Source organism: Notothenia coriiceps, unplaced genomic scaffold (genome assembly GCF_000735185.1).
Source record: "Notothenia coriiceps isolate Sejong01 unplaced genomic scaffold, NC01 NC01_scaffold00016826, whole genome shotgun sequence".
NCBI lineage: Eukaryota > Metazoa > Chordata > Actinopteri > Perciformes > Nototheniidae > Notothenia > Notothenia coriiceps.
This window is the reverse complement of record NW_011349527.1, coordinates 32,069-43,897: the sequence shown is the minus strand read 5'-3', so window position 1 is coordinate 43,897 and position 11,829 is coordinate 32,069. Positions and strand designations below refer to the sequence as shown.

Here is an 11,829-nt window from a genome sequence, read left to right as displayed (position 1 = left end):
ATGTTTTTATAACTGAGTTAACTCTGTGTGTTGCTGCTAGCATACATAACACCTGACGTGGAAACGTTACTCGTGGACGGGGCTACAGAGCTACTAGAAAGACAGTGGAACCCGGTGCATTTCTCCGTCTGGATGTGGAGCACTTTTGCTAAATGTTTAGACAAATTGCTCGTGTTACCGCCTTTACATGATAAACTGTTATTGCACTTTTGGTAACGAGCATTGTCCACATCGAGACTGCTAAAGTTTAACCACACCTCGGAGCGCGTTCTCTCCGCCATCTCCTCCGTGTGTGTGTGTTGCATGGATGTAGCAGCTGCGTGTGTAAACTGCCCCGCCCCCTCGCAAGCAGGCGGGGGAGAGATCTCTCGTCTGAATTGGGAAGATCGAAAATACATTATAGACGCATTTTGTAGTCATATTGCATATTAGAAACGGAGTTGGCAACACTAAGACTGCGATATAATCTTTATGTAGCAATAATACATATGACATCTGTTTTAAATGTCTCCTGTACCGATAAAAAAGAGCGATAACGTTGGAGCTTAACGGGGTGTAGAACACATGTGATGACGTCACCAACGAATCGACGACTGAATTAGTTGCCAACTAATTTGGTAATCGATTAAGTCGATTAGTTGTTGCACACCCAGTGTGCACATGACATTTGGAAACACAGCGGTGCTGTGCGCTGGTTCTGTGTGTGTGTGTGGCCCTTTGTGTCCTCTACTGCTGGGTTGTGTGTGGAAATGGATTTTTGCAGCTGTTTGTTTCCTGTGTGCTGCATATCCTGAGATGTGTGACACACACACACACACACACACACACACACACACACACACACACACACACACACACACACACACACACACACACACACACACACACACACACACACAGGCGCCACCAGCATAATCTCTCCTCCCGTTTGCTCCCACATCTCCCCCTCCTCTAGAGAAAACCTCCCTTCCTGTCTCTCTCTTCCCCGTCTCCTCTCTTTCCGCTCTCCCTCTCTCTCTGCCTGTCTCTCTGTGTGTCTCACTGTTTGTTTGATCTATTTCAGGGTTGTCATCTCTTAGTTAATGTTGTGTAGCCGGATGTGCAGAGAGACAGTTTGGACAAAAAGGGAGGGAGGTGGAGAGGAAGGAAGAAAAAGCTGGGGGGGTGATTAAGATATTGGGGGAGGGNCGGCTGCCCTTAAAGGCAATGTGAGCGTCCATTCCCATTGGATAACGGAGAATTGTACACCCGGAATGTAAAATCAATCGACAGTAAGGGGAATACTTACTTCCGGGTGTACAATTCTCCGTTATCCAATGGGAATGGACGCTCACATTGCCTTTAAGGGCAGCCGACACAAACGAATGCCGTGCTTCCATGAGCGTCAAATCCCGCAGCAGATGGGAATACATTGCAATCAGTTGAAAGCTATTTGCGTCCCTTTATGAAGCTGAAGGAGCCTAGGAGCGTCACAACTGCACGCCACGGGACCCTGACCAAACGTCGCTCCTGGACGATTATGGAGTGAGAGTGTGTTGAACAAGAAGAAACACAACAACAAAACGAACAAAATACCAGAAGAAGAAAAGTTAGTAAGGTGATTTCAGATAACACACAGGAGCTAGAACCCACCTGCTTCTTTTTAAATCAGCTGTGTGCTGGGAACATTTCGGGTTCCCTGTGGACTACAATAACGATGGAGTGCGAGTGGTGGATCGGACGAGGACGGTGTGTCGGCGTTGTTCGATAGCGGTGCGGTATGCTAGTTTTACAGCTTGATGAAACCTTTTTGTTTGACATCAGCCATTATAGATAATATGGCCATCTGAGTGTGTGTGGTACTGTTTGTGGTTTGTTTTTAACCGTTTAATACAGTTAATTATTCAAAATGTCACAGTTCCTTATTTTTAAACTGAAACTTGCACTACTTTTCAAAAATAAATAACAACAAACCTGGAATCATGCATTTTTGCTTTTTCTTGTTGTACCGAACCCATACCGAACCGTGACCCCCAAACCGAGGTACATACCGAACCGTGACTTCTGTGAACCGTTACACCCCTATTTCACAGTCATTTTAGTCCGCTTTTTTTCCATTTCAATATGTATGTTCAATCATTAACTCTGCCTCTATTAAAGTCTTTATATCTTGTCTCTTGTGTCCATGACTGTCTCCTCAGACTAATGCTTCCAAGTCGATAATGGACAAAACCACAGGCTTCTAGACCACACTAATCCCCGTGGAATCAATTAACAGTTCATCCCAATTAAACTGACATAATCACGCTCCGAGGAAGAGAGTCCAATCGATTGAGATAACAGGAAGAAACGGCAGTTTGTGGTTTTAGCTTTTTACAGCTGCGTTTCTGCACGGTTTGTCTTTTAAGAGACTGACATAAAGAAACTGCTGACAGAGCGGGGCTGATGTTAGTCACTGTGCTTTTTTTATAGAAACAAGCTGGAGTAAAGCGAAGACTCCACGGAGCTCACTGACTTGACAGCATGAGGCCTCATTTAAGTCTTCAGGCGGTCTTCGGCTTTGACTAGAGAGCATTCACACTAAAAGGTCAGCATAACAATCAGTGGTCTGCCTTGCCTGAGGCTGCAGTGGAGAGAGGAGATGGTGAAAAAGACGCTTTCTTCTTGTGTTATTGTCCAGCTGTATTAGCACTGTACAAAAGACTAGTCTGGAGTCATCAGTGCAAACAGGACTGATTTCAATATAAAGTACAGACATGGACTAACGGATATTCCAGCTGTACAGTAAAATTCTGTCTAACAAGGGTGACCCACTCTGGAAACCTGAAAATAAATCAAGATGTCTCCAAAGCCAAGTCATATGAGAATAAATACAGCTCAGCCTCTCTTACATTTTGAGAAATATTTACAAAAACAAAAGGTATTTCAGTCCCCACTGTCTGTGTCCTGCTGATAAAGAAATATATTGTGTAGTCGCCAATCTGAATACATTGTTCTATAAAAGCCGAGGAAAATGGGCCTGTTTTGTAGAACCAGGTGCTCTCTTAACTAAGAAAATGCAAACAAAAAGAATTACCTAATGGCTGTCGTGAAAGTATAACTCTTTGTCTATTACAAGTTCATTATTTAAATGGTTCTGGGTGCTTCCATCACAACAGCAGAACACTTGCTGCACAATTTCTCAACCTGCATGAGACGATGTGTAGAAAGTCTTAATTGTTACTGCTTTTAGAGAGATTACAGGTGTGTGCTCTGCAGCCATTCAATAGCAACCTTCATTAATATGGTGCCAGTATCAGGAATCAGTCAGACAGGTCTGCAAGGGAACACAGTGTCTAGGTTAATATGCAGGGAATGGTGAACATGTCCATTTCAAGGTGATGTCTTTAAATGCCTTGTATTGTCGGTGCACAATCCAAAGATATTCAGTTAAATATGATACGAAACAGAGAATATTTGAGAGGGTCAGGGAACATCGAAATATAAGAAACAATGAATTTGACACCCCTGTCCAGTAATTTGTCAATTTTTAAGAATAATTCAGCTGTTATGGCTTTCAGAAAGGTTCCCTCTTCTCTTCTTAGAGTAAGGAACCTTGACAATGGAGACAAGCACAAAGAGCAAGGACTGACAGCAGTTAATTTAACATGGCAGCCTTTAACAATCAGCAGTGTGAAAGCCATGTAAAAACTAATGGGTACACACCCAAAATTGACTTGACAAATTACCAGGATGACTGTGTTCGACTACGCAAGACGGATTAGGCGGTGACACGTGTCAGTGTGCTGTAGGTAATGACGACAGGCTCACTAATGGATGGACGGATGGATGCTCTGCCTCTGACACAATTTCACTGGGGAATAAGTCAGAGATCCATGACTATCATCAAAAGCCGAGGACAGCCAACAACCGTCAACAGCTGCTTTCTGTAGAGCACAAAAGGACAGGTTTTCAATCGTGACCTTTTTATCAATCTTGACTGAACAATTAAGCGTTGTGTTAACCTCCTGTATTGGATGGAAATGGAAATGACTCTTTCAAAAGAGTGAAACCAAATGGAAACAGAAGAGTAGACCATCAGGAAAACAATTCCAAATCCATGACTACCAGTACAGAAAACGCCAAAGATATATATGTCTGACATATAACATAGGGCTGCTCAATTAATCGTATTTTAATCGCGATTACGATTATGGCTTGCAACGATTACGAAAACAAAGTAATCGAAATAAAACACATTTTTTTTTTTTTTTTTTTTTGGTTTTTCAGTTGAATTATGCTTAAAGTTTAGGGTATTCAACTGTTAAAAACATACTGTTCACATTGTTTTCAATAAATGGATGTCTTCAAAGTCAAATGAATAATCGCATTTAATAATCGCAATTACAATTATTGACCCAAATAATCGAAATTATGATTTTTGCCATTATCGAGCAGCCCTAATATAACAAGAGATTTCAAGGAGTGCTAATGCATATGTTAAAGTGTGTAAAGTGTGTCGTGGCTCCAGAGAATAGACTTTGTAAAAGAAGTGGGTGTAGTGAATGTGATGTCCCATTTGTTTTGACACAACGGTATAAAACCTCTGCATTTGTTTTTTAGTCGTTGCCATCTTGTTTTTTGGCATCTAATTAGAGGGAGGATCGAGCCAAGTATAACTGAACACTGAACATGAAAACACACTGTTAAAGGGTTAAAGGAAACAGTGTGAGAGCCACATGTCAATCACACAGTAGCCACGCCCTAAAGCATATATTTATCCTCTATTTCAGCATAAATGGCACCACGACATCTTGCTCTATTAAGTAAGACTTTAAATGACTGATAGCCTTAACCATAAACTCTTTAGGAAAATGCTGAGTAATAAATCAAGTGAGGACTGGGGTCATTTTCTGATAGACTTCTATAGACTTATGTTTGCAGCTTCCTGGCCATCAGAAAGAATACAGGTTTAGGGCACTCCTACATTGGCTTCACTTTTCAGACCGCAAGTTGGCACAGTGCCAGCCAGCTGTTTGTTAACTTGGGGGTACCTACTTGTCAAGCCCTTTTAAGAAAGTTAATGTACAAATTCATGTGTCGCCAAGAAGACTCGGACAATCATGTTATCTCGATTTTAATTGACCCTGTGAAGAGTTCTACTCGGTTCTCTTCCATGATTTGGAGACATTGGCGCAACAGCCTCTACAGACAGTGAGCATGTGTGGCTAGCTGTGATTGGACTGATTTGATGTTTTTATCTGTTTAGCTTTTTATCTTATTTATTGATGCGTGTCTTGTCTTTTTGTATGTGATATGGACCTTGAGTCTGAAATAAAGATTGAATTTCAACTTGATGTTCACCAAAAATGTCCAGGCCGGGCTACCACTATAACTTTCAGAGATATAGGAAACTTTTTAAAGTTCCTAGAACGCCAGGAGGAAATCAATGCTATGACAGCACCACTGATTTCCCTGCTTACACTTTATGAGCTCCATGGAGGCTGTGATCCGACGCCCGGCCCTTTAGACTCGCCAAGCAGCGGTGGGCTGAGTGTTTGACCAGGCCGCGACCATAGCACCACTGAGACCAGCAGCATGAAGACAGCTGCTGATAGAGCTGTGATATAGGGCAGGGCCGGGCTCGAACTTTATGGGTTTTGTGACAGCCAGGGTCTCCGGGGGTGAGGGGAGAGGTAACGGAGAGGAGGATTAAACTCAGCAGTGTGACTGAATAGCATTAATAAATCATCTCTACAGCTGCTCTTTGCCAGAGAATGTGTTCTGAGTGAGGGTGTATTATCCGTCAGGTAAGATCAGAATTCCTGCTGCCAATGATTCTGGACTAGTTCGATTTTTTTCTCTAACCACTGAAGGGGAGTAAAAGTTTGATTACCGGTCGTTAAGTTTTACTGAGCTGTAACCAGGGAAGAAGTCCTTTTTTAAGCTAGGTGTGCTTTTTGTGGTTAGTGCCCAATGAATATTCAAAATGCCTTTGTGACTCAGCGACGGCGGATTCGAATGAAGATCTCTGCCGTTTCTACTCTTCACCTTGTGTTCTAAATGTTTTGATAGTCTGAACACAAGCCCAGAACATCCTTCAGATTTTAAGAGGATTACAGAAATATTTTAAAGACCGCAAGGTTAAACTATAACGTAACTTGTTAAGACTGTTAACTAATGTAAAGTGTTCCCATTGATCTGTCATCGAATGCCAAAAAACAACATGAAAATGCATTCATGTACATCACAAGGATCTTAAAGCTTCCTGAGTTTGGTGAAGACCTTGAAGGGCCTGCAGAGCCTTGAACTCAACACAGTCCAACACCTTTGGGATGAACTGAAATAATGTTCCTGTGGCTGAAAGGGAGCGAACCCTTCATCCAGAGCTCAAAATCCTGTAAAAAGTGTTGAAAGAAGAGTGAAGGGCCATGGCTTTGGAAAAAGATATTCATCAATCACATAGAAGTAACGTTTGATTGTCCCATCAGCTTGTCATCTTCTGATGTTAACGGAAAAACTTGCTTTGATTACAACTCTCTATGGGGTGCGGGATTTTGAGATAATTAAGAGAAAAACCTGAGCGAGTGGACTGTGTCGGAAACGGATGAGTTATTGAGCTTCCCATGAGGGGGACATTGGAGAGAATTTATATCCCTCTGTCACCATGAAGGTTGGGAAATTATGTATTGATTCTCCTCAGGAGAGCACAGGCGGTGGTCACTCTTGATCTCTCTGTCTCTTTAGATTTTGTTAGGCTTGTTTAGTCTGAAGAGGAGTTTGAATTATCGCATGGCTGTGAAAAGACCTCCCGGGACGGCTTACAGACACAGTCAACTATTCAGTCCAATACAAATATCTAGAATCCACCGCTGGCACCGACACAAGCGACGGATTTATAAGCATCCAGGTTGTGGTTTTGAACACTCGCTAACAAAAGCACAAAAAGGTTCACTGCATGCAGACAGGCTGGACCTTTCTTGTTAGAGACATTAGAAGGGCTCGGAGTTATGTGAGCTCGACTCCAAGGGGCGGAAGTGTCCTGTAGAGTGGTATAGGTACTTGATTTAAAATAGCATACTGCGGTGTAAGTAAGCCTTATGAGCAGCAGGTTGGAGCATTGGGCACAATAAAAGCCTTTAAAGTGCAGCGTGATGAACATAAAACTTGAGTTTGAGCATCGTGCTGTGGCTGTGAAGTGTTTTGCAGTAGTCCACTGAGCACTCAAGACTTTGAATTCAACATTAAAGCTTCCAAATGATGTTAACACGAACAATTAATGGTGGGATTGTGTTATCGTTGTCTTTTCTGTTATTTTTCCTGGACCCATCTGTCAGCGTCATGATTTATCTTGTTGACCTTATTATGACAACATGTTACAGAATATCTCTACAACAAAAAAGTCATCTATCCATCACGACCAGGAGGAACGTTTCCTGACTTTGCCTCGAGCTTGTCTGTGTTTCGTCTTCTCCACATCACGGCCAATTATTGCACACAGCACAGAAACAGCAGCTTTGTTGCCACAGGAGAAGAAGAAGAGATAAGTGACACAACCCCCGCTTGTAAAGGAAAGAAAAACACTGCTTACTCTACATCCTTATTTCTAACACCTCAAAGTCAGAATGGTAATGTGCATATCATCCTCTTCACTGAATCCTAACTATGGAGGTAGATATACTGCACAGCCCGCCTTCCCGTAACTGTGAAAAACCGGATGGTTGCATGTGGCAAATCCATGATTAAGGGTGGGCAGATAAAGTGTTAGTTTGCTCTATGTACTCTGAATTAAAAGAGCAAGGAACTGGAGGTGTTTCCTTTGTTAATTGAATAATTTGATCAATGTAATTTGAGAAAATAGTCAAAAAGGCCAACAATAGTTTACCAGATCTCAAGCCGATGCCTTTAAATTGCCATTGTTTACTGCATCGATATATGGGAATATGAAAACAAACTTCAATCACACAACATCATATTTGTTCCATAATTATTGAGCATGAAATAATTGAAACTAGGTCAGGGTCTCCTAAAAAATCTCTTTAACAAAACCACACCGAGGACCTTTATTAAACCAAATGTGGCATGGCACTTGCTTACACTATCAGTGCCAGATGATGATAGTTGGTGTAAACTCATCTGCATGGCTGCCAAGTGTTAGATCTTCCCCCTGAGGGCTTCCCCACTTATTGCAATTAAGCTGGTTTTATAGATAACCGTCTGTTTATTTCACGTAATGTGCTGTTTTAGTTAAATGTGAACAATTCCTTTTTACATTCCTTATCACATCTTAGTTATGGGGTTTCAATGCTAATTGCAATGCCTACAAAGGGAGGTTGATGCGCCAATAACATCAACAGAAAACGTTATAAAACCATGCAAATGAATGGGATTGTTAATTAACACATGTGGTGAATAAGGATCCAGAAATAAGTCATGGTGTTAGTGCAGAGTCTTACCGATGGTCGAGATGTGAGACGGGTGAAATTCGTTGTCCGTGAATCTGCATAACAAACATGTTTTCCCAACCCCTGAGTCTCCGAGGAGCAGGAGTCGGAAGAGCACATCGTACTGCTTAGCCATAGTGTTGGATGTAATGTTGAATTAAAAAGAAACCCCAGTCAGCTAAGTCAGCGATGGATGACCGATCCCTCCCCACCTGCATCCCATGTCTGCTCAAAAACTCAACATGAGGCTCTGGGCTGGCTCCTGTCTTCTTTGTGTTCTCTGACGGTGGGTCGGTATGTGACGGGGATGCTCCAGCTTCACAGGCAGCCTCCAGCTCCAGTGGGTGCGGTGGACCATTGTCAAGTAAGACCCCATCAAAAAGAGGATTTCCGGTGGTGCATTTCAAAATAAAAGCCTTTGGTGTTTGAGAACATGTTGGTTTATTTAGTACAAAGAAGGGATATTCGATTGATGTTTTTTATGACTTCAAGATTGTCATGATAATGTTAATAACTATTTTCACATGTGGAATTACTGAATGCCTGAAAAAAAATTATTAGTCAAATGTAAAAAGTATTAGCATAAATGTAGCCTACTTTAAGTACAACATGTGAAAGTACTCACTTTAAATAATGTAGCTTAGAAATTCCACCAATGGATCAATTAAGTTTAACCTTTAATCCTATTCTATTCATATATCATAAAAATGTATCATATATCATCAATTGTCATATTTAATCATTATCATATTTTGGAACATTAATCTGAAACCTCAAAGTAACTGAGCCATCACATCATTGTAGTGGAGCAGAAGTATAAAGTACCACGATACACACACACACACACACACACACACACACACACACACAGTATTTAGTCAAATGCAATATTAAGAACATTTGTCATATATACAATTAGTATTTAAGGCCTTAAAACATTATTTAAAATAGTGGCTATTCAATTAATGGTACCTGAAATAATACTGTATCCTGATGATTCAGGTGTTGCAATAAGACGATGGTTTTCAAAGAAGCCATGAGATCCAGTGATATGAGACTTCAGGGCCCCTAATGCTCTGGGGCAGCATAACACTTACATGTTGTGTCTGGTTGGCAGTCATAAGTTTCCAAATATATGAAAACAGAGATTTTTATTGAAGTGAAAGGTTTGTTACTTTTCGGAGCAACTTTGAGCTTTTAATTTGAAGGATAACTCAAACTACTTCCGGTACTTGTTTGTTGTTACTTGATGCAGATCAACGGAAGAACTACCGCGTGTGGTGGCATTGCTTCTTTCGACGTCAATTTAACAACACCAATAGCAGAATATGAATGAAACAGAACGGGACACTCACATTGGCTCACCCATAATTTAATAATATTTAATACAACTCACATGAAACCCTTACAAGCGGCTGTGTGTGTTACTTTGCTGTTTCTCGCACTACAGTGACAGACGGGGATTTTTGTTCCCTTGGAGACGCCGTAGCTGGCGCTCGCGCAGTTTCCGCCCCCCTGCAACCTGAGCAGGAAGTGAGCGGAGCCAACTGACACTAAACTATCAAAACAAACCTACAGCATCGTTTTTTCAAACTTGCAGCATCCCCTGCAGCTGACAGATCATATCATCATCATCATGGACGGTGTACCGACGCCTCTGCGGTGCTTCAATGAGTACCATTCCGCAGAAATGCTGGTGGATGACGGGGTGGAGACGGTGACTTCAGTGGAGCAGGTGAGCACAGATTAGCTCCGTAAACTAATGTGGCTAATGCTAATGCTGCAGCTACTGACTGTCACATCAATTAAACTCTCATACACTTAATTTCTGTACTCTTGCTTTCATCGGCCCATCGTTTAGACAAGTGATCAGAGCCTGCTTTCCAGCTAGCAAGCCTTTAATTAGCTAGCATTGAACCTTAATGAGATTATGCATTCATTCAGTTAGCTCTTAACTAAGTAACTTAGACAGTTAAACCTGAGTACCCCCACACCTAACCCTTGACTAGACTCAGAGGAAAATATCTTTGTAAATTAACCTCAGAGGTGGATACTCAGATATTGTACATAAGCAAAAGTAGAAGTACCAGAGTGTAGGAATACTCTGTTACAAGTAAAAGTCATGCATCAAAATGTTACTCAAGTAAAAGGACAAAAGGATTAGCATCAACATATTCTTAACGTGCCTACGAGCATAATGCACACAAGTAAAAGTATGCATTATGCAAATTTGCCCATTTCAGAATAATATAAATAAGGGTGCAGTTAATTTGAATTGCTTTGTATACTGCAGGGTGAATGTTGTGAATGTTACTCCAGGTGCAACTAACGTCTTATTTAGTAACTAACTAGTGGTACAAAATAAATGAATTGTAAACGTACAAAGTAGCAAGTAAAGTAAAGTAAAAGTCCCTCAAATGTGTACTTAAGTACAGTACTTGAGTAAATCTACTTAGTTACTTTACAGCACTGATTAACCTTACAGATATGTCATGGTCTTGGTCTATCGTTAGTGTGTGGTTATATTCATCCAGGCCAGAGACCCCTGAAACCAAAGGGACATTCCAGTTGAACTAATAAAGGTAAAAAACAGGATTACCATAAATATGATTGTGTTAATATTTATAAGGGGGTACATGTTGTCAAACATCTGTTGAGGTTCGCTCAACAGCTCATTTGCATCCATCAGCTGATTAGTACCAACATACTGCCAAAGAAGTTGAATGTAATAATATTCATTATAATATTAAGGTTTTTAAACTGTAAGTAATGTTTAACATGCATGCTTTTTATATTCTTTCTCTCACAATGACCTTTATATTGACTGTTTTCACTCTCCTCCTTCCACTACTTTTCTTTTCCCCAGAAAAAAGTGGAACGCAGCATTAAAGAAGTCGTCAGTGTTTACAAGCAAATGCACAGCTTACCACAGTAAGTATCCAGAAAAGAAAGTTGTTTTTACATCAGTGGTTGTGACGATGTTATTCACTGCTTACTGCAGCGTTGTCAAACTCAATTTCATCATGGGCCACCTTAGCATCATGTCGGCACTCAAAGGGCCGGTTGTGACTTTCAATCTCAATCTTTATTTATTTATATTGCACATTTAAAACAACTTCAGTTGACCAAAGTGCTGTACAGGGAACAGATATAAAATAACACAATAGGAGTAAAATAATAAAACAATAATAAAAAATGAGATACAAAGCACAATAACTAGAAACATATAAAAACACATACAAATATCAAAATGTTATGTTCAACTAGTATTAAAAGCCAGTTCAAAACTGTAAGACTATATATAAATGCATATATAAATATATCATATATATAAAATAATGTATTATATTACATTATTGCCTCTGCATTGGATTATTATTGGATAGGGTAATAACTTCATAACTAACTACGTCTGAAAGCAGAAGGC

The 11,829-nt window shown here is 40.6% G+C and overlaps 2 protein-coding genes across 2 annotated transcripts in view; one reads left to right on the top strand and one right to left on the bottom strand.

The window, feature by feature from the left end:
* Positions 1–8,759, bottom strand: part of LOC104949855 (ras-related protein Rab-15-like) — a 17,896-nt gene extending 9,137 nt beyond the window's left edge. The window contains exon 1 of the mRNA XM_010776289.1: positions 8,415–8,759. Within this exon, the coding sequence (XP_010774591.1) occupies positions 8,415–8,538 (124 nt within the window). The 5' untranslated portion in view covers positions 8,539–8,759. The remainder of the gene's footprint in view (positions 1–8,414) is intronic.
* A 999-nt stretch (positions 8,760–9,758) lies between these two features.
* The window catches only part of fntb (farnesyltransferase, CAAX box, subunit beta), a gene marked incomplete at its 3' end in the record, with an annotated part of 17,949 nt that continues 15,878 nt past the window's right edge, over positions 9,759–11,829 (top strand). The window contains exons 1-2 of the mRNA XM_010776290.1: positions 9,759–10,137; positions 11,269–11,333. Of these exons, the coding sequence (XP_010774592.1) occupies positions 10,039–10,137; positions 11,269–11,333 (164 nt within the window). The remainder of the gene's footprint in view (positions 10,138–11,268; positions 11,334–11,829) is intronic.